Genomic DNA, 26,008 nt, shown 5'->3' with positions numbered 1-26,008 from the left:
GAAGAACAGACTTGGGCAGTTGCTGGGGTCGAAAACTTTGAAGATACACACCTTCTTTGCATTTGACAATCATCGGAAAACACTGCTGCTCTTCTGATCCTGTTTCCGAAGTAAACGGCCCGTCCTCGGGGACCTTGTGGGGTTTCCCTGTAAACACCTACTGCTCCCATTTGCTGACCAGACACTTGTAACTTCGGTGCCCGTCAGCTTCTTGTACTTTAAGAATGAGGTGGGGGCGCCGGGCGGCTCAGTCCGTTCAGCATCCCACTTTGGTTCAGGTCATGATCTCGTGGTTTATGAGTTCATGTCCCTAATCGGGCTCCGTGCGGACAGGGACAGCACGGAGCCTGCTTGGGATTCCCTCTCTCCCTCTCTCTCTGTGCCCCTCACCCACTCATGTTCTCCCTCTCTCTCAAAAATAAACAAACATTAAAAAAAATGTTTTTAACGAGTTTGTCCTGCATCTTCCTTGTAAGCATACCGGGGTAAGAAACTCACTATGAGAAGAAAGACATCCAGGAATTTTTCTGAAATGGCTCTGTAACAACCTCGAGTGTGTCAAATATCAAAACTTTAGCCTCAGTTATTACACACACAAAAGAGCCAGGAACAAGGCCTCCAGTTTCAAATTAGTCGCCAACACCAACAATGAGTGGGGGCGAACAGGAAAAGGTCGGGGTAAGCATGGGGTCTCAAGGCCCACCGGGAATGCACCGAGGGCGCCCACGGCCCTCACGCGGCTGCCTCCTGCAGACCGTCCTTACCTCACGCCCCCTGTCCCGGGGCCCTGTGCCCCCGCCGCATGTCAGCGCCCTGCACGTTTCTGCACCTGAGCACGGGCCTCCCCTTTACCCTGGCCCCTCATCTGACAACAGCAACGTGGAGAAGCCGGCATCCTGGTGCCCCTGCCCCGCCACCCCGGCAACCCCACTATCACCCGTCTCCTCCTGCACCCCCCCCCCCCGAATGCCAGCTCCCTGCACGGATGCACACCCGCATGGCCCACCTGCTCCTTCTCCATCAACCCATCAGGCCAGGGGCACAAGCGGCTGACGACGGAATCACCAGCACACGGCGCCCGTCCTCGCCTCCTCAGACCGGCCCCTCACGCCGTGGTCCCGACCGTCGCCCGTTCTCGCCTCCTCAGGCGAATGCCGCTCCATCCTTTATCCTACTTTCCTTTGCTTTCACCCCGTAACTCTTTGTTCCCGACTTCACTGAGATACAGTTGGCAACGTCATCATTTAAGGTTAAGGGATACGACGTGGTGATACGATATATTCAACTACCACGAGATGGTCACCACCTTAAGATTAATTAACACATCCATCCCCTTACATAGTCACCTTTTTTTGGTATATTTATGGTTGAGAACTCGAAGATCTGCCCTCAGCAGTTTTAAGGGTGTTATAGGGTATTACCAACTACAGTCACCAAGCTGTCCACTTACCAGCCCTAGAACTACTCATCTTACCACTGGAAGTTTGTGCTCTTTGACCAACTTCTCCCCAGTTCCGTAACCCCCAGCCCCTGGCAACCACCCCTGCACTCTGCTTCTGTAAGCTCAGTTCTTTTAGATTCCACACATACGTGCGATCGTACGGTGTTTTCCTTCTCTGTGCGACTTACTTCGCTTGGCACAATGCCCTCAAGGTCCATCCATGTTGTCACAAGTGGCAGGCCGCCCTTCCTTCCAAAGGACGAATAACACTCCGCGTTAAGGATACACACGCTGCATTAACCCATTCATCTGCCCACGGACACTTGGCTGCCTCCTTCGGCTGTTGGGAAAAATGCTGCGGTCCACACGGACGCACAGATACCTATCTGAGTTCCCGGTTTCAATTCGTTTCTCTGCCGGATCCTCAGATAATTCTACATTTAATTTTTGAGGACCTGCCTTACCATCTGCCACAACGCCCAGCCTCCGAATATCCACAAGTTGGCAGTTTCCGAGCTCCGTTGCTCTGTCCGTGCCCTGGGCCTTCCTGGACAAGTCTCTCCAACCTGACTGCCCCTGGACCATTCCTGGTCTTCCTCCAGTGTCCACCCCAAAAACCCTCACTCTGTTGAAATTCTCTGTTTACCTTCTCTTTCATCTGCTCGTCTGTGAGTAGCTTGAGGAACAAAACCCTGCATTATCGATCTTCCCCAGCACCTATGATAGTGCCAGTCTTGCAGGAGATGCTCCTTAAAGTCTGGTCCCCCAAACAGAGATCTGTATAGTCAGTAGTAACTAAGGCTTACTTTACTATTCAATTGTTAAAGAAAAGCGTTAAGGAGCATCTTATTCCCAAAACATACCTTTTATTTCTTAAAGAAACCACGTGAGCGGCACAGGAATCACCGGATGAATGTCATCGTGGCACACTGTCCCTGAGTTCACTCACCAAGATCTTAAATCTTCTAAACGGCCCACTTGACTTCCCTGGCACGCCACCACACCATAGTCCCCTCGTAAAGAGCAGAGACGGGCACGGAAGCGTAAGACCACAACGTCCACAAGACGCAAAGTCGCTCGGCACGCCCACGTGCGGCGTTTCTTCGCGTCCTGGGACGGACGGCACACGCTTCCCCGAAAGGGCTCTCGCCGGCCCACGGACGACACCTTACCACTCTCTTGTTGGAGCTCAGTCCTCACCTTACAAACAAGTCGAACCTCGCACTCGTCTGTAACATCCCAGTGCAAATATTCGGCAAAATGAGGGCCTGGGGGGAAAATAGAAAAGTTTTAAAAGGGGGAAAAAGTACACACACACACACACACACACACACACACACACACATATATATCACACCGACGCAATGCATATATATACACACACACACACACACATATATATCACACCAACACAATACATATATATATATACACACACCCACACACACGCATATATATACACACACATATATACCACACACACATATATACACACACACACACATATATACACACATATATATCACACCCACACACATGCATATATACACATACATATATATATCACACCCACACACATATATATCACACACAGGCACACATATACATATATATGTGTGTGTGTGTATCTATACTTGTGATGCATTTTGAGAAGAACATAGCTTTTCTGTTTGAAACTGAGATGACATTTCTGATGGATGTACCCTTTCCTCATCACCACCCCCCGAATCATTCATGTGGTAAGTACTGAGTTCTGACCGGCCCCGGTCCCCAGAAGCTCAAGGTCATGGCCTCCAACAAAACACCAGCTCAGGTCTAGCATACGGGAGTAGCCTGGAGATCCAGCTCGCACTTTGCATGGTGCCCCGGATTGAATGGGGGACCATGGGAGACTATGTCGCTGTGGGATGGCCAGACCACAGAGGGATGGAAAATGTGTGTGTGGGGGGGAGGGGGGAGTGGGACTGTAAGGAGACCAGCGGGCTCAGGAGAGACTAGCTGGTCTGCAGGTTGGCCACAGAGCCCGGGTACCTCTGGTTACCCTGATCATGTCCCTGATTCGCAGTGACAGAAGTATGAACACTACATAGTGGATTCCGGGACTTTTAAAGGTAGAAGCAAGAAAAGAATACAGATGAAATCCATGTAAAGTGCAAAAAACAGAAAAATACCCAAATTTCTGCAGATAAAAACCATCTAACATCGCGGTCATTTAAAATAGCATTTAGTCATTGGGCATTGAGCAGAATTGGCCTTAAACAAGCATTCAAATAAACACTGAGTCTGGGGGCTCCTGGGTGGCTCAGTTGGTTAAGCGTCTGACCTCAGCCCAGGTCATGATCTCGCAGTTCGTGACTTCAACCCCTGCATCAGGCTCTGTCCTGACGGCTGGGAGCCTGGAGCCTACTTTGGATTCTGTGTCTCCCTCTCTCTGCCCCTCTCCTGCGTGCTCTCTCTTTCTCTCAAAAATAAATAAACATTAAAAATTTTTTAAAAAAGAAAACACTGAGTCTGCTGGGGGCTCGTGCTGGGGGTGGGTTAAGTACATACCTTGCTTCCTGAGGAACTCCTTTCTTTGAAATTCAGCCTCATCCAGAATAGCCTTGAATGCTAAATTCGGTATTTAAGGGGGAAAGAAATGAAAGATGTTTGCTTCTGTGGGGTCAACACAATTTTCTTTGAATTTTCTTTTACAGGCATACAAAAATAGTGTTGCATACCGTCTCCGATGAGAACCAGAGAAGACTGACTTTTGGCTTTTCCGTCATGAATCTGCACAGTGTAGGTGCCTTCGTTCTCGATAGTAAATCGGTCCATGACCATCTCGATAATGCCCGTTGCTTTGTCGCATTTAATTCTGTGTTTCTGGAAGCAATGGGGGAAGTAGAGAGGTCTACAGTGAAATTCCGTCTTCCGGTCTGATCCCTGACGTTAGGTAGTGGCATAATGTCACTACTGCGTCTTCGGGGACTGGGACGTACACAGAAACACAGAATGAAATTTTATCCACTAAACCTCTTGGAGAACGGCACATCCACCAAGGGACACAAACAACCCCTCGGTGACCAAGCCCGCGTTCTGCGTGGGAGCCGACGACGCCAGGAAGGCTCACTCCCAAGAACAGGCGCCTAGCGCCAGAAAATTAGACACGCAGGAGGGACGAAACGGTGTGCATGTCAGCGTACCCCACGCTGACCACAAAACCACGGGGAGCCAGCAACAATGCACCGCGTGGCCTGTGGTTCCGAGGCCGCCATGTGACCAGGGCCACAGGAGCTGCGTGTCAGGTGGGCAGAGGTTTTCTGGAGGAGCGAGGAGGAACTGTGCGTGACTTGGCAGTTCTGGCACCTTGCGCCCGAGTCCGTCCTGAGGCCATGACCCGACACGGCCTCTGAGTGCTCCCAGCTGACCGCCGGCCCCATGCCCTGCAGACTGGTGTGGGGAGCGCTTGTCTGAACAGCCCTGGGGATCGGCGGGGTGCCTTCCCCTGAGACACCCACAGTGCCCGCCTGCCCTACAGGGCCATACCTTGCCCCGGTCCAGATGTCCTCTCGCTGTCCGCCCGTCCGGCTGGACGGTAAATCCTCAAGAGCGAGGACTGTCCTCACCCTTTCCACCTGGCACGTGAGCGCCCAAACGAGCGTGTCGGGGATTCTCGACGAGAAAGTCAGCCTGTGCCGATCGGCTCATCTTGCCGTCTACGGCGCCGAGCTGGCTGCGGTCCCTGACCGCAGCGTAGTTCCCCACCGACGCGTCCGACCGGGGACATGACCCCGTGCTGCCCAGCCCACCCGAAGCCCGGCTTCCTTTCACGCTGCTCTCATCTTTCGTGACGAGCTGACACACGCTGACGTTTTGTGGTGGCTAACGGACTCCATCTTATCCCCACCTCGGACACCACGGAATCTGAAACTAAGCAGGGCCACGGAGGTGCGGGGACCACATCCAAAGAATGAGTCGTCTCCGATGCAGAGAATCGGCAGGGAAAGGACGGCACCAAGGCACTGGGGCTCCTCCCTAGAGATGCTGCTCACGGCAGGGCCTCGACCTCCGCGTGCCCAGGGTGACCTCCAGGACGGCCCCGGCCGGCTCTCGTCCTCCCATTAGGCTGAGCCCCACTGGGACTGCGGCAGTGACTCTCCAACCTGAATGACGACCTCGCTCCTGAGAGGGGGAGGCCCACGAGCCAGGAGAACAGAACAAACACCCGTGACCCGTGGTCAGCAGGCTAAGGAAACCCCATTGGCCCCCTAGAAAGTGCGCTCCATGACATGCCCCTTTCTAAGAGTTTAGAATTTCTGTCTGCAGGTAACTTAACAGAAAACCTGTGAGCAGGGGGGCCTGGCGGGCGGGAGGGGGGGCGGTCAGTCGGTTGAGCATCAGACTGGATTTCAGCTCAGGTCGTGATCTCACAGTTCGTGAGCTCGAGCCCCACGTCGAGCTCTCTTGGAATTCTCTTGGAATTCTCTCTCCCGCTCTCTCTGCCCCTCACTCTCTCTCTCTCCCTCTCCCGCTCTCTCTGCTCCTCCCCCGCTTGCTCTCTCTCGTCTCAAAATAAATAAACATTATTTAAAACATCTGTGAACGGAGCCAGAGAAACAGGACTCACTTTCTGACAAACACCGCGTGTAATTTCCACGGTGCTCTCCTCTCTCTGAGACCACACTGACGCCTCAGCATTCCAAATGGCTGTGTCCCAAGAGACTTCAGAACACAGCTATTGGCAAAACAGCAACTTTGCCCGGTTTACCGGTGAGCGCATCTCCAGGAGCATCGGGCACCGTCTAAACTCTCCCGCAGGAAGGCCAAGGCCCCCATCTTGGCCAGCTCCCCTCCGGCTCCTGGCATCTAGCTGTCACACCGCCAGCGCTCAGCACAGGCAGCACCAGGCTGGCCTGTCCCCCGCCCACCTCCCCCAGACTCACCCCGGGCACCCCCGTTCCCCAAGCCTTCCTAACGGCTTGGGCCTCTCCCGTCTCCGCTGCCCCTGAGCTCAGATGGCCCTGCTGCTCTGTTCTCAGTCCCTGCGTCCTCCCCTGAGGGACCGGTCCTCCAGCTCCAGGGGACCCTCCAGGAGGGCAGGCTCACCTCACTTCTCTGTCCCTACTGCTGGGCTGGCTCCGGGGGACCATCAAAAACGATTCGCAAAACATACCCCGCGGGAGACAAAGACGACTACCACATTCTCAGTGGTTAACGATGAGGCTTCAGGTCCTGGCTCATCAAATACACCTTGTGGGTTTTAAGTGAATCAAACCTACTCCCCGGCCCTGACTTCCAGTCAACATTAAAAAACCACCTTCATAGTTAGAAATTGCAGTGCGATTTCACGGACGTACGGCACACGATATGTGCTTGTTTGAGGTCATTCACGCCGTGTCCAGATGGGACGCTGGTCTGTGGAACGTGATGGAGAGACAGAAATGAGCAAGAAAGGCTGGCTTCAGATCGCTTTCCGGGAGAGAGAGGCCAGGGTAAGAAGCGGTACTGATCACAGAATGTGGAGTCACTCCTGGTGGGGGTGGGGGGGGGTGCGGGGGGCAGGAGGAGGGGAAGGCCTGTAAGTAAAGGCACACTCAGACACCTGTAAGTAAGGGGACCCCAGGAGCCTCCTCGTCAAGTCTGAGAAGCAAAAACACGGCACTCTCACCCCCCAGATTGTTGACAATACAACAGCCGTTTCCCTTTTCTCGGCTTCCGCACTGTGGTATCTGGGCAGGTTTTAGGAATTCATTAGGCTTCTCGCTATTATGCAGCCAGATGAAGTTCAACGATTTTCCGGGTGCCATAAATGCAGGCTTTTATGTGACTTACGCAAGATAACATCAATCTTCACATGGGAAAGCCACCTGTGGATTGCTAATTAAGCAAGTGAAACAGCTCAGCCCTACTCCAAAAGATTAGCCACGCGGCAGAGACATCAGTTTTTAAAGCAAGGTCTATGCAGCAGGTAGGAAACGTTAATCAAAAGATGTTCTTCAAATAAAGTGCAATTACACTAACTTCCTTTTCATCTCCTGGCACCATCTCTGCTCGAAGAAAATGCCTCCAATTCCTTCATCATGCCGTACTCTCCCAGGGACAAGAGTCACGTTTCTGGCTTGTTTGCAACCAGGAAGAAAATACTGCTATCTGTCGGCCGATCCTCCCACGTCTACGAGTCTAACGTACGTCGCTGTTTTTCAAGGTGAAGAAAAATCACATGCTCCTTGTCCATTCAGGATTTCTGCCCGATAGCCGCTCACGCTGCCAGATGAGCTTTACCAAACGCCCACCGGACACAATGCCCGCACTAGGGGCGAGGGGCCCGGTGAAAGGCACCTGCGTGGCTACAGCGATTCCCACATTGCAACCGCCCCGTGAACGTGTGTGCAGCACACACAGGGGTGAGGCGTTCAGGGGTTAGGAGGATGGTACACGGACCAAGGACACTTCACACTGAGCCTCCAGGGGAAGAGCAGAGGAAGTACAGTCCCCTAGCTTTCCGTGCAACAGTAACGAAAGGGCCCATCGAGCAAGGTTTTCCTTTAGCCGGATCTCCAGGTGAACTATAGTTACCAGACAAGAAGAAATACGTCGGAACACAATCAAGGTTCCACAGCCAGAAAAGGAATATTTAGAATAACTGTAGGATTCGTTGCACACAATGAAAAGCGGAACAACGGTAAAAGCGTTTGAATCCCAGCACACTACACATTGTTGGCGATTCTGCTGGTCTTTGCCCAGATCTGCCGTAACAGAGAGCAGCCTAAAAGTTCAGGGAAGGTGTAGAAACAGATTTACCAGGAGGTGCCTGATACGGGAAGTTCTCCGTGGGAGGGGGGCCCGCCGGCCACGTTGCAAAATGCATGCCTTCAAAACCACGATCGAGAATAAATACACCTATCCATCAGGGATATTCCCACGTCCCTCGTGTCACCTGGACCTTTTGATAAAACCAGGCTCAACGTCTCCGGGGGGGGGGGGGGGGGGGGGGGTGCCTGGGTGGCTCAGTCGGTCAAGTGTCCAAGCTCGGCTCAGGTCATGATCTCGCAGTTTGTGGGTTCGAGCCCCGTGTCCGGCTCTGTGCTGAGAGCTCGGAGCCTGGAGCCTGCTTCGGGTTGTGTGTCTCCCTCTCTCTGCCCCTCCCCCGCTCACACTCTGTCTCGTTCTCTCTCAAAAATTAAAAAAATCCACAAATTAAAAAAAAAAAAACAACAGGCCCAACGTCTCTAAAACATAGTGTGTCATTTTTTTTAATGCTGGCAGGCTGGGATTCAGAGGGCTTCCGATCTCTTCTCTGGCCCAGGCCAATCTCTGAACATCCCAAGAATCAGCCATCACACAGGCATCTCACCAACCTGCTACACCCCAAATTCTACCGCTCAAACACAGAATACTGACTTTAAGGAACTGACCTACTGAAGTAAAACCTGGCCCTCTTCAAAGCCCCAGATCACTCACACATGAACTCACCTCACTGTCGGAGACTTCTCTGTCGTTAATAATAAATCGGTAGCTGGCATCTGGTGATAAGTGCTCAGCCTGGAGCCAGAAGCGAACCTGGCCCTTATCAAAAATCTCATAAGCTAATTCTGATTTCAAAGGAATTGCTACAGGAAGAAAAGAAATCAGAAGTCAATAATGCATGAATCCTTATGAGAAAAATTGCTACATATTGGTGGAAAATATCAATCCCAGTTATTAAATTTTTTGCGAACGTGAAGCCCAGGAGTACGGAATTGGATTATGAAAACCCAAAATAAAAACAAACCCCTCGTTAGCCTGCTGTAGCTAAAGGCGTGCCGTGTGAGCTTTGTGTGCCCGTCGGCACAGCCTCGCTTTCCTGGCTGATCCGACGGTTGCGAATGTATGGATCTGTGTATTCAGTGTAACTCAATCACCAAAGGTGCCATCTGACTGACTCACTTGGATTAGGAACAGCTATGCTAAGCCCCAAATTCTAACCACTCTCTATGCAATAAAAATTTCTACGAGTTACAGTACCAATTCGTTTTTGTTTTAAATGTGCAGGGGACACGCCTGTAAGCTGGGAGCGTGAAATGAAGGCATTCTGCCCCAAAGAGCTCCTCCGTGAGCTCCGTGCGGCAACAAACACCCCCCTCTCCCCCCGTTGCGTCAGCCTGCAGGGTCCCGGGCTCACTTACTGGGATTTTTGATTTCGTTGCTCAGGGCCATCAGACGTTCAAGCTCTAAAATTAAGAAAAATACTCGTGTCGGTTTTGCCCTGTACATTCAGAAGTTTACAAACAATCGAGCGAAGATGGGACATCACCGAGATTTAATCTGGGGTGGTGTAAGAAATGTGAACCAGAAGCGAAAGCACAAGTCAGAGGTAAGCCACCTTCGAACACTCTCTTCGGCCGAGATCCTCACCATTTAATAACCCGGTCCCGACGGGCAGTGGGGTGTGTGAGGGCGGAGCCTTGGGGACAGCGGGTTTGGGGTGGGGGCGGCTTGCAGAGGGGAGGTTTGCAGAGATCCATTTCCAGACCCTCTAATTCCATAGGATCCTAACATGGATCCGGCAGGCTGGGGACAGGTGGGTGGTCTGTGATTTTCTTTCCCCTGCAAGATGGCCTTCTTCCAAATCCTTCGCCCCACCCCCCCCCCCCACGATTTCACTGTGATGTATTATTGCCACAAGTTAACAAAAACAAAAATGCATCACTCCTGAGTCTCAAGGACAAGCTAAGAAACCCTGAAGGTTCTCAGCCATTTCTTCCCTGCTTCCTTCTTTCCTTGTCTCCTTCCTCCTCAATGAGAATTGAGAAAGGCAGCCGTGGTCACAAAGGCATGTGTGAACACGCTGATTTGAACTCAACAATGAAGTCAGACTGCTCCTGACTGGACGGCTGGCCTGGCTTCCTGATGAGGTCTAAGCATAGGAATCCCCATAAATCAAATGGGCAAAACCTGCAGCTTCATCCACAAGACAGACGTCCAAAGTCCACATACGTTACAGAACACGCTGTAAATGTGCATCGTTTGCAACTATTTAAAAGGAGGGGTGCCTGGGTGGCTCAGTGGGTTAAGCGGCCGACTTTGGCTCAGGTCATGATCTCGCAGTCTGTGAGTTCGAGCCCCACGTCAGGCTCTGTGCTGAGAGCTCAGAGCCTGGAGCCTGTTTCAGATTCTGTGTCTCCCTCTCTCTGACCCTCCCCCGTTCATGCTCTGTCTCTCCCTGTCTCAAAAATAAATAAAACGTTAAAAAAATTTAAAAAAATAAAATAAAATAAAAGTAAAGACGCCATCTAGAAGCTTAGCGATGGTGCCAAGGGGGTACAGACCACTTTTCAGGGTTACCTAGGGGTGTTTGCAGCCTGAATGGTTTGAGGACCACTGAGTTGGGTCAGAAAAGGCAGCCTAAAAAGCACTGGAGCAGACTGTGGATGTGCCCCTGTCTCTGGGCACGGGCACACTGAGCGAGGACCCCACACGCAGACTCTGTGCAGAGCCCCCCGCTGGAGTCCTGCTCAGTCTGGTGAAATCTGCATTTGCTTCACCAGGCTTCCCAGCACCTGCACTGGACACGCAGGGGCCTGACGTCAGGGGCAGGGGGCGCCTCCCGGAGGGGGCCCAGGCCGCTCCCGCCCACCCACACCGGACGGCCACTCTAGGTCAGCTTGCCTCGGGACCACACTGCCTCCGGCCACCACGCCACGGGTGGCCGCACGGTCTGCTCATCAGGCATGAGAGGCATTTTAATAGAGGGCTCGGAGGGACTCAGAAGCTTCAAGGACCTGAAGAAACCTGTCTGGAACTGCACGGTTCACCCCACATCCCGGCAAGGCTGACCTTGACCTGCACATACGGCAGACAAGGGCTGGACACAAACAGACGGAAGCCCAGGCAGCACAAGAATCCGCCTCCCGAGGCTCCCCCGTTTGCCCAGCGGAGTCGGGTGTGTGAGCCCACCTGAGACCACCTTCCCTGAGCCCCGTGGCCCAAACAGACTTTGCTCATTTCCTCCTTCGGTCTCCTACTCCTAGGAGAGCACGAGAGGTTGACTCTGCTGGCTAGACCCTATTTCACACGCAGAAAATGCATGTTTTCTTTTATCGTCCTGATTATTCAATGTTGGGAGGGAAGGGGGCATCTTCCATACGTGTCCCCTGCATCAATCTCACGGACTTACCTGCTAATATGCCCCTCCCTGCTTGCAAGCCTCCGAAATGTAGCAAAACCCAACGTTAAAAGCACAAGGGGGAAGCAGGGGCCGCCTGGAGGGCTCAGGTGGCTGAGCATCTGACTCTTGGTCTCGGCTCAGGTCGTGATCTCAGTTGGTGGGTCCGAGCCCCGCATCGGGCTCTGTGCTGACAGCACGGAGCCTGCTTGGGTTTCTCTCTCTCCCTCTCTCTGCCCCTCCCCTGCTCACTCCCTGTGTCTCTCTCTCGAAATAAATAAATAAACTTGAGAAGAAAAGGCACAAGGGGAAGCTATAAAGGCAGCAGGTCCTGGGCCGGTGATTTACGTGGCGGACGGACTACAAGCTCCAGAGTCTCCTCGGTCCCACGGTAGGTTTGCTTCTGTAAATGTCCCGCACCCCAGCCTCCCCCCGGCACACGCCCTTTCCCTAAGTGAGTCCCTCCTGTGTTGCTGTCAATCTTTCCAAGCGTCACACACCGAGCCAGGCGAGCCCACGTCACGTGGACCTTACCTTCTTCATCCAACACAAAACTGGAGGACACTCCATCGGTGTCGCTTACGGACACGGAGTACGTTCCTAAATCCTCTTTATCCGGCTTTTTGAAGTACAGCTTCGAGCTGAAAGGGAAGAAGCATAGGAAACGTTACCGTTTGTGACGGTCCCCCGGAGTCCCAGCGGCCAGCTCCAAAGCGGACTTACTGGTCTCCCACCGTCTCGATCCTGAACTTCCCGTCGTCTCCGACCTCCTCGTAGGCTTTGCACCAAGTGAACTGGGAGGCGTCTGTCATTTCTTGGCAGTCAAAGCTCAGGTAGATGTTTCCTTCCTCGTCCACACCCGCGCTGATCTCCTTCGTGCCTGAAGGGCGAGGACACAACTAGATGCCTTACGATTCTTTTTTTGGAGGGGTGGCTCCCTTTACCCCGACTCATCAGGTTGCTCTCCACGGTCACCGAGGACGCTGAGTCGGACCCGTCGGAGGGCAAACCACCGCGGGAGCAGAGGGCAGAGCGCGCTGGGCGTTCCGCCCATCGCCCTCTCTGCGTCCAGTCCCGCCGTGGAGAGTGTGTCGGCCAGGAAGACCCTTCCTCTCTCTGAGATCTGGCCCCTCACCCCCGCTAGGGGCCCGGGCAGCCGTGGGCACACGCGGGCCCCCCTCTCTGCTCTCCTTCCCTGAGGGGCAGTGGGGGGGGGGACTTCTGGCTACTCTGGGAGCAGGTGGACACCCGGCCCATCGCAGGCCAGTCCGAGTCGGCCCCTCGGGAACCAGGGACACGTCAGCCCGGGCAGGTACGAATAGATCACCGGTTTCCGAGAAGGCAGAGAGGCACGGAACGCCGGGTAGCAGAAGGAAATGAAGCCAGCCCCGGGGAGGGGAACCGCTGACCCCCCTGTCTTCGGCTCGAGCACACTCCTTCCCCACGTGCCCTGTGCGCCGACCTCGTCCTCAGAGGTCACCTCCACGGGGCTTTGGCTACTTGGAACCGCGAGCAGTACCAACGGCTTCATGAGCTCCTGGTCCAGAGGCAGCAGTGAAACGAAGACCACCGTCATCCCCGCCGGTTGCGGTCCTCCTCCACGTAAAGCTGCCACTGACTCTGCCACGTGGCCTGGGACACCCCACCCTGACCCAAGGGTCTGCCAGGGCACGGGGCTGGCTGGACACACGCGCTCCCGTCTGCCACTCAGCTGCTCCAGCATCGCGACGGGACCCAGCCGTCACCGCGCTCACGCGGACACAGAGCGCGCGCCCCTCCTCCCGCAGCCCGGCCACCGCCTCGCGTCGCTACGCGCTCCAGTCTCACCTGGTCTGGCCTCCACCAGCACCGGCTCAGACGTGTCCGACGGCCTTCCCACCCCACTGGCGTTCATGGCCCGGACCCTGAAGACATAGGTCTTACCCTGGTGCAGGTTACAGACCTTGGGAAGACAGAGAAAATACCCCATGTCAGTCGACAAACGACACAGACTTTATACTTTTCACATTTTACCGTGAACCTGCTTTTTTAAAAAGCAATTCATTTTCCAGCTAGAACGGCTGCACGCAAGGAAGGAGGAAGGCCAGAGGTGAGACAGGCTGACGATCACTCCCAGCCTTACTTTGCAAGAGCAAACACTCACTCTTCAATGTTGCTACGTTGTTTCTTTTTTCTCTGCATGTTTCAAAGCAGAATTAAAATCACACCTCCAGTTTGCAACCTGAGGTTCATACTTAACACGATTCTACGGGACGAAATATTATTTTCACGGTGAGTGCTAACTGCGCAAGATATCCCATCATTTGGAGGCATGAAGATTAAATCATTTTCCTCTCGCACATACGGAGGTAATGTGCGCCGCAACCCACACTGGTAAGTAAAGTATACCTAAGTCATTTGTTTTGCTAGATCCTTAGAAGCCGATCGGTTCATTCAGAAGAACCCGATCTTGTTTTATGCTGTCGGCTTGCTTCCCAGAGGCTGATGCCGATTTACGTGTCTGAAGGTGCAGCCGGGGACACAACTCAGGTGTGGTCTTTCCATACAGGCGTGTACGTGCCACGCCACGGAGACCCCGGTCAAGCGACGAAAACCCCTGGGTGAGGGCAGCTGGGGAACAAACCAGCCAGGTGGCCTCCTGCTCCAAAGACCAGGGTCACAACCGCCCCCAGTGATGGGCAAACCGTAGGTGCTAAAAATAGAAACACGTGGAGCAAGAACAGCGCAATCTTGTTAAATGTACTAAAGCTGTGCGTGTGCTTCTCGGGCAGACCTCTGTGAGCGATCCTGAATTATTTGGACGAACTCCAAGGCCTGGAGCGCAAAAAAACCAGTAGTGGAGACCGTGCACGGTGGCACCGAGCTATGCGGGCGGCCGCCTGGTGGCTCGGAGCCCGTCCGCCGCGGGACCAAAGTCACCCTCCCCGCGAGGCAGCGAGCGAGCGGAGGAACACGGTCACCTTTAAGTAACGGTTGGCGGTTGCTGCCTCGTTCACGGTGCTCCATTCTCCAGAATCCTCCTCCTTATAGTCCACAAAATACCCAGAAATGGGGCTGTTGCCCGTGTACATGGGCGCCTTCCAGAGCATGACCAGCGACGTGTCCCTGACCTCACAGAACGTCAGATCATAGGCAGGACCTGCAAAGTGGAACATACCCCGTGCCCATGCATGCACATGCCGGCCGCACAGCACAGCCGCCGCCCCGGGGAAACACTACTTTTTCACACCACGGTCGTCGCTAATCTGCCTACTGAATGTCTCTATCGGCGTTTGTCCGAGAACGTCTGGGAGGAGCGTGGAGGGGGGGAGTGGGGGGCGTCCGGCCGGCCCCACAGCCACGCATGGGGCACGGGGGGCACTGCGGCCACCCTCGCGATGGCTCGTGAGCCCACATCGCTGCTCAGGACCAGCAGCCTGTCTCACAGACAGAGCAGGTGCACCCAGGTGGGGCACGCGTGTTACCCACGCCCACGCAGGAAACCTGTCCGCCGCAGCGCCCGCCCCCTGGCCAGCCCCATGCATGCGCAGGGCACTCGGGGCCCCAGGGGGGACTCGTACCAGGCTCAGGCATGGTCCACGCCTCACACTTGAAGAGCTCGCTGGGGTCCGATGACTGCCCGATCCCCGCCAGGTTGACGGCCGCGATTTTGAACTCATAGAGTGAGCCTTCTGTCAAGCCATCCACCTACACGGATTATTCAAGTTAATGTATGAAATAAGCGTTGCGTTGCAGTCCGTTCACGACTGACTCACGAATGAACCCCGAGGGAGGGGCCACGTCAGTAAACTGTGCAGTGAGGTCAGGGAGGGCTGTGGATGCCCCTGCCGCATGTGGCCGCTCCAGGGGACCTCACCTGCTTTGCCCTGTTCCTTCCTTGCATAACCTCGCCTACAGGGGCGGCGTGATGCCCCCCCCCCCCAGGCAGATAGGGCTCCGGGGGCTTGGAGACACGAAGGCACAGAGGCAAGTGAACAGCAGAGCAGAGGGGCCCGCCCTCAAGCCCCCGTCCCTTCTGTGAACGCCGGCACATTGGCCGCCACGGGCTGGGGACCCGAGGCCTCCCTGCCAGACCAGGGCCTCACTCTGTGACACCGGGCAACCCGTCACCGTCCCCAGCACACCACCTGGAGGCCCTTCAGTCGGGACCTCAGCCACACGAGGGTCTGTACCCAAACGTGAGGGGAAGGCCTTGATCAGGACCCTTAGCGCTGCCTGGCAGTTTCCAGACAATACTGTCTCTAAAAACAGATGACCTGCAAAGCGAGTGTGTTTATAGTTCAACAGCCTTGGGCGCCTGGGTGGCTCAGGGGTCTCTCTCTGCCCCCACCCACCTGCTCATTATTGTCTCTCTCTCTCTCTCTAAGGTAAATAAACATTAAAAAAATTTTTTTTAAGTAAATGCTTTTCTCTTAAAAAAAATTTAAAACAAAAAAAAGGGGGGCACCTGGGTGGCTCAGTCGGTTAAGCATCCGACTTCGGCTCAGGTCATGATCTCACGATCTGTGAGTTCGAGCCCTGCGTCAGGCTCTGTGCTGACAGCTCAGAGCCTGGAGCCTGCTTCGGATTCTGGGTCTCTGTCTCTCTCTGCCCCCACCCACCTGCTCATTATGTCTCTCTCTCTCTCTCAAAGGTAAATAAACATTAAAAAAAATTTTTTAAGTAAATGCTTTTTCTCTTAAAAAAAATTTTAAAAAAAGAAAAAAAAAGGGGGCGCCTGTGTGGCTCAGCTAGTTAAGTGAGATCAGGTCATGATCTCACTGTTTGTGGGTTCGAGCCCCGTGTCGGGCTCTGTGCTGACAGCTTGGAGCCTGGAGCCTGCTTCAGATTCTCTGTCTCTCTCTGCACCCCCCACCCCCACTCATTATGTCTCTCTCTCTCTCTCAAAGGTAAACAAACATTAAAAAAATTTTTTTAAGTAAATGCTTTCCTCATACACGCGTGAACACATATGCACACACACGTGTGCACTCATACCCATTCACAAACACACGTACACATTCACATACTCACGTGCACACACAGGCACACGTGCGCATGCTCACGTGTGTGTGCACTGTGCACACACACTCCTATACACACGCGTGCACACACGTTCACACACACGAGCCTGTGACCTACACTGTGCGAACGAGGAGTGGGAATGTCAGAGGGCAGAAGAGAAAGCCCACGGGCTGCTGAGGGTTTGTGTCTGGATTCGGTCCCGGATCTTCCTTCCTCCAAACCCACGTCCTTCCCACTCTCTCCGCTCGGACAGAACAGGCGTTTGGACAAGTGACTCACTCGGGGGCGGGCATGCAGCCTTGCTCGGGAAAACCGCGACAAAGAAGCCGGGGGGCAGGGGGACTCCCTGACTGACACCTGCTGGACGCAAACCTCACATCCCCGTGGCCGCTTGCTGTGACAAGCTCGGGGCCTGGAGCCGGCCGCGGCGGTGACCCTAAGCCCCCCTCCCCCGCCCGCCCCCTTGCCTCTCCACCTGCTCCTGCTTCATAGGACAAAATGCTTCCTAAGGCCCAGTTCTAGAGGTACAGGATCTCAGGAGACTGCGAACTTTTCTTAACCCGCTTTTGCTTCTGTGTCACGTGATCTAGTGTCTGAGTCGCCAAAGGAAAGACTCTGCCCGGGACGCGAAAGCAGAGCGGAGACCCGTGAACCCGGAAGAACCAACCGTCAGGATCCTCTCCTTCACAGGCGAAGAGTTGACCTCATGCCAGTTCTTATGCTGAGCCTCGCGCTTGTCTATGTAGTAACCCAGGATGGGGGCCCCGCCGCTGAACCTGGGCACCTTCCAGCCCAGCGTCATGGAGTGGCCGTCGCAGTTCAGAAGCGTGACCCCGTACGGATGCGAGGGGACAGCTGCAGGGACACAGGGCGGGAGGGTTACCCCAGAGTCGGCCTGGGCACCCCCTGCCCCGCGGGGCGGCTCCTGCACTGGGGTAAGGGGGGGCAGGCGGCAGCTGGGGGGTGGCGCCCAGACTCGACCCATCTTTGTGTGTTTTCATCTCTTCCTTTGAAGAGAGGACGCGTCCGTCGTATGTATTTATTGCTATTTCTAAACACATCCCCCAATAAATAACACAGGCACACAGACATCTTCCAATATTTCAATAATACAAGGGCGATAAATTATTGAAATCTGGCCCGGATGGCTGAAATATGAGATTCCTCCCCCTCCTCTGGGGAAAGCTTCGAGGAGCCGTCTCATCACATCCATGAACAACACCTGTGCCCCCTGTGACCAGAGATGATGAACGCCACAGACGCCAGAATCACTCAGGTGAGCACAAATTTGTATTTTCCTTCTGAACCCATTTGGAAATGGACCATCTTTTCCTACCGGGTTGAAGAGGGACACGTCTCTGCTCCCCCACCCCCAACTCTGGGTGACCTACGCCCAGCTGTCCTCTGTCACCTGAGACACAGGTGACCCGGGAAAGATCCGTTCTCATCATAGACTAAAAATGTAGACGATTGCTTCTCATTTAGTAGAAAGGACTCGAAGAGGAAAATGGTAACGTTTGGAAGTCCTTCCCGGGAAAAACTGACAGATTAGAATAGTGACCTTAAAAGTAAAGAGTAACTGATTTTTTTTTCTTTTTCTTTTTCTTTTTTTTTTTTTTTTTTGCTCTATTTCCCACCTAAGTGTTATCGGACCCGACATTCCTCGGAAATTCCGTAACACTGTGTATCGTCAGAAATCTAAGTAAGCCCGCGGGTTACTCACTGAGAGCGGCCTGGACCTTGATGACGTCCGACTCCTGGGAGTTTTCACTTGTGCCGACGGCATTCACCGCCTTCACCCGGAACACGTACTGCTCACCGGTGGTCAGGCCGTGCACCACGAACCTGAGGGAGACACCAGTCAGGGTCACGACTACGTTGCTGAACCGTTTTTCTCTCTCCCATAGCACAAGTACAAATCGTGGGGGACACGCCAACGTTTTTTCCACGGGGGACGAGAAGGAACGTTACTCTGAGTCAAGTTGTGTGCACACCGTATACATGGGTTCGCGCCGGCAGTTTTAGCTTTCTGATGCAAACCAGCACGCGGGGTCAGGAAGGAAGGCGGCGTGACGCCTCGCTACGCCAGGAGCTGGAGGGGCACAGGTCTGGGGGCACGGAAAGCAAGCCCCTCAGATCCTAAGTGCCCCTCTTCCTCCGTGTCGCCCACGTGCTCTGCGCCCCCCCTCCCCTTCGCTTCCCCAGTTACCAGGTTCTGTCTGAATCAAACGTCTATCACAAAACAGCATTCAAGTCCTCATCTAAAGAACCCACGTGTGGAAGGCTTAGAAGCAGGAAGCATTCCGGACACGGAAGGGACCCTAGTCAGACGAGGCTCGAACACCGGCCTCCACACGCAACAGATTTGGGCCCCTAGTCATGTGCCTCCCCCTTGGTGAGGCTGCTAGCCTATCTGTGAAACAGGACATCGGCCCCTTCCTCCAGCACCCCTGGCAAGTGTCACCCGGGAAATGGCACAGGAGGATCTGGGTCGCCCCGCACAGGCCGGCGCTCTGCCCGGTCCGCGTAAGCGGTCACCGCTTGCCTCACCGGGCCTGTGAACGTGCTGTGACCTTCTATAAAACTCCGGCCTGAGAATGCTATTTTCACTTCTTTGTTCTGAGATCTCTTTCTGCATTTGCCGCCCGTGAACTCTAAATAACATCTAACCAATGCTCTCAGTCGCATCTCTTCTTTCGCAGCCACGGCCTCTTCCAATCTATTACTTTCTTAAGAAGACTGAAACGGGAAAGACGGCTGAGCCATCACTGACCGCCCGTCCATGGTGCAGAGCCGGACAGCTGCCTCTGTTTTCTGGAGCAGCACATCCTGGAGAGGGCCTAACAGGGTCTGACATTCTGCACCCTTGGCAGGAAAAGGGAGTGCATCGATGCCAGAGTGAAGACGCTCCCTCCCACGGCAGGAGGGGCCCAGGTCCCCTGCACCAGAGATGGGACGTCCCCCGGCTTTGTCTCAATCGGGGGTAGAGTGCGGGCTCTCACTTACAAGAATGAAGCAATTTTAAAAGTTCGAAAAATCAACACGGAAAAATAAAACGCCTCTCAGGTCGCGGTTGCGACAGTAACTTTCCCGCTGGAAGGGAAGCCTTAACTGCTCCCGTGTCGGGAGAGTCAAGGTTCTGGAGCCTCCTCTGTCATGAACACCCTAATCGTATCAGGCACGAGCCTGGGGACCCGAGCAGCCTGTCAGCTCTGGAGTCCTGCGCCCCTTACGTGGGCATAAGAAACAGACCTTTGTGTAGAGGCTCACGGGTGTGGGCGCCACGGCGTGGACCGCTCTGAGCCTGAGCGGCTCCTGTCTGGTTTTGCGTCTCCTACTCTGTCCCCTCACACGGCAGTTCTGGGGCCCCCGCAGGGCCACACCTGTTGTAGCCAATGGGCTTGTGATTGCACGGCTCCCAGACGTTGGACCCCGCCACGGAGCAGTCCACGTAGTAGCCGAGGAGATCGTCTTCCTGCTTGGGTCTGTCCCACCGCACGACCACCGACGTCTTCGTGTTCCGCGACGCCAGCACCCGGCCAGGGGCAGAAGGCACGGCTGTGCAGGGGAGACACGGTGACAGACGGGACACGGTATCAGAGTTTTGGAAGCTGTACCACAGACCCTTGAGCCCTTGTGTCCACAGGGAAGGACGACCTGAAATCTGCACACGGAGGGAAGTGGGGGGCAGGCTGCCACCCGGGGAGCCAGAAGGTGCCGGACATTCCTCCGTCCTCCCAAGTCCTACCCGACTCACAAAGGAATTACAACCACCGAATCTCCCATACCCCCACCAGAAAAGTTGAAAATCACGTTCGGGGGCACCTGGGGGGCTTAACCGGTTGAGTGTCCCAACTCTTGGTTTCAGCTCAGGTCATGATCTCACGGTTCATGAGATTGAGCCCCACATCAGGCTCTGTGCTGACAGCGCTGAGCCTGCTTGGGATTCTCTGTCTCCCTCTCTGCCCCTCCCTGCTGGTTCTCATTCTCTCTCTCTCTATCTCAATAAATAAAACTTAATAAAAAAAAAAAGCATATTCTGATGACACACACACTTTGGCTAACAGGGTAGTTAACAATTTCTGGAGGGTGAAATGACTGATTTTAAGAAAACAAGACACACTTGTATCAGAGTGATCAGAAACTTGACGGGATTCCAAATCTAATCGTGACTTGACCATAGATTTTTCTCACTGGTGCAATTCAGAATTTCTGTAACTCCTACTTGACATCTTCCAAGAGGGAACTTGAAGCCATACGGGCAAGGAGTTCCGGTGTGTTCAGGGTTTTTAAAAAGGTGGCCAATGCCTAAAAATATTTCTAACCCATTTATTAGTTCCATGAAAATAAGACGGAGGGGCACCTGGGCAGCTCAGTCGGTTAAGCATCCGACTCTTGACTTTGGCTCAGGTCATGATCTCATAGTTTAGGAGTTTGAGCCCCAAATCGGGCTCTGCGCTGACAGCACAGAGCCTGCTTGGGATTCTCTCTTTCCCTCTCTCTCTGCCCCTCCCCTGCTCACAAGCTGTCTTTCAGTCTCTCAAAATAAATAAGTAAACTTAAAATAAGACAGAACTTTGGAGAAATGTTGAGTACCAACCAACACAGGGCAAAGAGATCTCTGTCCCCTGTAAAATGAAATTTTAAGACAGCTTGAATTTTAACTCCCATAAACATGAATTGTCTTTTTCAACACAACATGATGGCCTCTGATGTCAGTGACTCAAGGCCTGTCCCCAGCTGTGGTCGCTCGCGGACATGACCGTACTCACCAATCATATCCTGGGCCTGAATGGGGGCGGTGATCTCTGATGGTTCGCTCAGGCCATGTTTGTTGGCTGACAAAACCCGGAACACGTATGGCTTCCCTTCAGCAAGGTCAAAGACGGCGTAGCGAGGGGACCGCACGGCCGTCTGGGCGTTGACCCGCTGCCAGCTCCCGCTCCCGACCACCGACTGTGAAGAGACATGGGATTCGCCAAAGGAAGCCAAGAACTGCCCAAACACATGCTGACGGAACCATTCTGCTTTAGCTAGCCAAACTAATCTGTAGGGACGTCCGGGGGTAGAGCGCATCCTGGGCCATCAGTAAACCTTTCCTGAATCACGTGAAAAGGGAATTTACCCTTATTGGGGTAAATAAGAAATTACCCCAAGTTGGAAATGCTCAGCAGTAAAAAGTTTTACGTGAAAGCAAATAAACTTCAAGGAATTAACACATAGGTTGTAGTTTTAGTAAAGTGGAATGAACTGTAAAGAATTAAAGATAATTTAAGATATTCATAAAATTCTATCGTAACTCAACTGGTCACATTTCAATTTAAAATGTACAGTATTTTGCGACTATTATCGTAGTAACGGCAATCTACCTAACCAGCAGCAACGTCAGACGCGCTATGATACATCCGTACATTGGAGAACGTAGTCACTTAGGCTACCTTATAAAAATCCTCAATCAGAGGAGAGCGACTGTTTTGCTAAATGTAACACAGGATGCCAACTGTACTGATGACATATAAAGTATACAAAAGACTATAGAGAAAAAGACTCTTAACGTATGTATCACACGTTCATCATGACTATTTCAGGGGTGCCCGGGGGCTCTGTCAATTAAGTGTCCGACTTCAGCTCAGGTCACGATCTCGCGGTCTGTGAGTTCGAGCCCTGCATCAGGCTCTGTGCTGACGGCTCAGAGCCTGGAGCCTGCATCGGATTCTGTGTCGCCCTCTCTGCCCTCCCCCACTCGCTCTCTCCCTCCTTCTCTCTCTCTCTCTCTCTCTCAAAAATAAATACTTTTTAAAGCATAATGACAATTTCAAATGATGGAGTTATCAGTGATTTTCATTCTATTCTATATAACGTCTCTGTATTTCCCAAACTTTCCATACTGCAGGTTTCGTTTTTATCATTTGATTTTCTCATCACTGATAATTATTTTTTTAAACTTCAGTTACAAGTTTCACTTAATTGTTTCCTATAGAGAAAGATCCCCCTTCCTGAAGGGATCCTGAGGCAGCAAAAGCACGTGCACGGTGACCCTTGGAAAGGCTCCCAAGAACAGTGAAAGCGTTTCAAATGACCCCGGGCTTCTAGAAGTCAGAGTCACACTGAAAGCTGTCTCTCATTTCAGCAGGAGCGAAGTCACCGTCTAGGGGCTGGTGCAGGCACCCGCAGTCGGAGGCCCCCACGCGCCCCCGTCTGACACTCAGCTGGGGCCGAGCAGAGAGGAGGAGCCTCGCGTTGGAGGAATGACGACAGGGAGGAGGGAGGAAATACAAGGGGCTTACTGCCAAGCTTCTAGAAGCCCAAGAAAGGCTCGGGAGCCAGAGCTAAGTCGGGAGCTGCTCATCCTTCGGTGGAGGCTGGAAGGACGTGTGTAGGTCCCCGTGCCCGGAGCAGGGCCCCCAGGGCATGCGTCTGGAGCAGGAGAGCACTCGGGGCACCGCCAGCTTCACCTCAGGCAGACTAGCCACTGAAGCGGCCACTAGCCGCTGAACCACGGGCGTCAGAAATGACCGGCCACTAGCCGCTGAACCACGGGCGTCAACACGGCGGGAACGGCCCGGGAGCCGTCCAGGAGCTACCCAGCAGAGGCACAATGGCGCTGAAACTCCGCTCCGGGTGATGCGGCAGGCCACCCGCTCGGCGTCTGGGTGCCGGGCTGCCGCCCCCCACTCTTGGTGTCGGCATAAAGCGGGAAAGAGGAATCCGTATTCCTGCGCTTCCTTCCGGGCCTTGACAGGAATGAAGTCACCACAAGACCACCTCAGACGGGCTGGGGGTGGACCGCCCGCCAGGAGCCCACGCTCAGTGTGGCCCAGCTCCGGCCCCTCCCGGGGGCCTCACGCTGCTCCCCGGGCCCCCGGCGCACGCCGCCGGGCCCCGAACACTTCGCCCTGCAGCACTGCAGGGTCAGCCGCCACGTAAGGCGGCCCCGCAGACCAGCGGTGAGGGCCACGGGGTCCGTCCACGCCCTGGAGGCTGAAATAGCGCTCACTTCATTCCCGCATCTGCTTCCTCTACTTGTACCACGCGCCGTTCCTGTGCCGCACGCACCTGTTACTTGCTCTGTCCCGTGTGCGTGCCATAAACGGCGCGCTCCACACCACACTGTGGCGTAAGCGGAGGGTCACAAAACCAGACACGGGATTTGGACCACAGCGATTTTTCTCAATATGACCCACAGCCCACTAGCAGGTCACTGAGCCCGTGAAGGGGTCAAAAGCTGTGTCCAGTGCTACGGGACAGACCAAAGCCGGAGCGCATCAGAGCATGCGGTAAGGGTGTTGCGGTTTGGGAGTTGTTGGTTAGACGTGTGCACGTGTGTGCGCGACTGTGTGTGCATGTGTGCAAGTGCATGCATGTGTGCACGTGTGTGCATGTGTGTGCATGTGTGAGTGTGCGCGTGTGCCCGTGTGTGTGCATGTGTGTCTGAGTGTGTGCATGTGTGTGCCTATGTGTGCTTGTGTACATGTATGAGTGTGTACGTGTGTGTGTGCGTGTGTGTGTTCATGTGTGTGCAAATGTGTGTGCTTGTGCACATGTATGAGTGTGTGTGCGTGTGCATATGCATATGGGTGTATGCATGTGTGTCCACATTTATGAGTGTGTGCATACGTGTATGTGTGCTCACGTGTGTGCGTGTTTGTATGAGTGTGTGCACATGTATGCATATGTGTGTGCGTGTATGACTGTGTGCATGTGCCCATATGTGTGTGTGTATGAGTGTGTGTGCATGTGTGTCTGTGTGCATGTGTGTGCCTATGTGTGCTTGTGTACATGTATGAGTGTGTACGTGTGTGCGTGTGTGCATGTATGTGTGTTCGTGTGTGTGCAAATGTGCGCATGTGTGCTTGTGCACATGTATGAGTGTGTGTGCATATGCGTATGGGTTTATGCATGTGTGAATGTGTGTGCACATTTATGAGTGTGTGCATACGTGTATGAGTGTGTGCTCACGTGTGTGCGTGTTTGTATGAGTGTGTGCGCATGTGTGCATATGTGTGTGAGTGTGTATGGGTGTGTGCATGTGCATATGTGTGTGCATTTATGAGTGTGTGTGCGTGCGTGTGCAGGGCTGCAATACACAGCTACTTCTCTCTGCGTCAAGACCTAGAGCCCTCCAGACAAGAACTGGCTCTCCCGGCCAGCTGCAGTGTGAATCCCTGTACAAGACCGCCACCAAGTGGCCACGCGACCTCTGAAACAAATGCAGAGCAGCAGCAAATGACCCTCCTGCCCACGTCTCACTCGTCCTGAGTGAGACGTGGGAGCTAGACTGCGTCGGCAGGAAGAAAACATACAGATCCCCCATTTTGGTGCCTTCGTGGGGGTGGGGCCGCTCACTCACAGGAAGGCAGCAAACCCAGACCCAGGACGCAGTCCCCTGATTCCCACTTGCACGGCCGGGCTGGCCACATACTCACAGCACAGCCGGCGCCCTGGCGCCCTCAGAGCGCAACCCATTAAACAGCACGATGTGAGGGTTTACAACACACGGTACCTTCTCGATGAAATACATCAGCGGCTCCTTGCCCCGGGGAGTAGGCGGGTCCCAGCTGAGGACCACATACGTCCTGCTGATCTCTGAGGCGTGCACGTTGGTGGGCGGCCCTGGGATCTGCACGTCGCCTGCAGGAGTGATGAACTCAGTTAGTGCTGGGTGTGCCCCAGGTCCCCCCGTTCGCCGGAGCCCATCGTTGGAGTGCGGTCCCCGGGGTACATTCCCAGGCACCAAAGATCTGCCCTATCAGTGACGTCCTCTGCTTCGCCTCTATTTGGGGACGGTAAGCAAACTATTTTTCCCAGCCAAGTCTAATGCACTGCTTAAGATCACCTAATTAGTTTTGTTTCTAACATAAGCCAGCTCATTAAAAAAAAAAAAGAATCTAATCCAAAAATCTTCCAGAGTTCCGCTGGAAGGGGAGGCGGGAAGATCCACCCGGAAGAAATAGAGTGCTTAACCAGAGTGGAGCTTTAGAGGTGCCGGGAACCCGTGCAGAGGAGGTGCTCGCGGTCTGTGTTCCGCGATACGGAAGCCTTCTGGAAGGGGATTACCCTCGCTGTGCTGGTCCTCTGGGTTATCTTCCTCGTACTGCTCGCCCTCACAGCCCTGGATCTGAACACCGACCTTCTATAGCCCGTCGTTCTTCCCTCCCTAGGGGGGCCCGGGCCACGTTCACAAGCACTGGAACCTATACCCACAGGTTTAAAATCCTGGAGTGATATCAATAAGCCTCTTGCAAGTAACTAGTTTGGAACATTTGTGATCGGAGGGGTCTGCTGTGCCTGGCTTGTGACACACCCCTTGCTTTAACACACGTGAAGGTGTTGGGGGCGTTATATCTGGAGAGAGCTTTTCATGAGATGTGGAGGTTTTCCAGACCCACAATCTCTGTAGCTGTGATACAAAATATTATGAGCTTCCGATTAGATTA

General features: G+C 53.9%; 1 protein-coding gene across 1 annotated transcript in view; it reads right to left on the bottom strand.

Moving 5' to 3' along the window:
• Positions 1 to 26,008, bottom strand: part of MYOM2 (myomesin 2) — an 83,646-nt gene that overhangs the window by 13,388 nt on the left and 44,250 nt on the right. The window contains exons 14-28 of the mRNA XM_047856717.1: positions 25,075 to 25,202; positions 21,344 to 21,527; positions 19,955 to 20,129; positions 18,295 to 18,416; positions 17,239 to 17,426; positions 15,128 to 15,254; positions 14,528 to 14,706; positions 13,395 to 13,509; positions 12,291 to 12,447; positions 12,102 to 12,208; positions 9,589 to 9,633; positions 8,897 to 9,033; positions 4,162 to 4,306; positions 3,992 to 4,051; positions 2,642 to 2,709 (exon numbers count right to left, since the gene is read on the bottom strand). Of these exons, the coding sequence (XP_047712673.1) occupies positions 2,642 to 2,709; positions 3,992 to 4,051; positions 4,162 to 4,306; positions 8,897 to 9,033; positions 9,589 to 9,633; positions 12,102 to 12,208; positions 12,291 to 12,447; positions 13,395 to 13,509; positions 14,528 to 14,706; positions 15,128 to 15,254; positions 17,239 to 17,426; positions 18,295 to 18,416; positions 19,955 to 20,129; positions 21,344 to 21,527; positions 25,075 to 25,202 (1,937 nt within the window). The remainder of the gene's footprint in view (positions 1 to 2,641; positions 2,710 to 3,991; positions 4,052 to 4,161; positions 4,307 to 8,896; positions 9,034 to 9,588; positions 9,634 to 12,101; positions 12,209 to 12,290; positions 12,448 to 13,394; positions 13,510 to 14,527; positions 14,707 to 15,127; positions 15,255 to 17,238; positions 17,427 to 18,294; positions 18,417 to 19,954; positions 20,130 to 21,343; positions 21,528 to 25,074; positions 25,203 to 26,008) is intronic.

Source organism: Prionailurus viverrinus, chromosome B1, assembly GCF_022837055.1.
Source record: "Prionailurus viverrinus isolate Anna chromosome B1, UM_Priviv_1.0, whole genome shotgun sequence".
Taxonomy (NCBI): domain Eukaryota; kingdom Metazoa; phylum Chordata; class Mammalia; order Carnivora; family Felidae; genus Prionailurus; species Prionailurus viverrinus.
The sequence above is the reverse complement of the archived record's forward strand: the minus strand, read 5'-3'. Positions and strand labels throughout refer to the sequence as shown.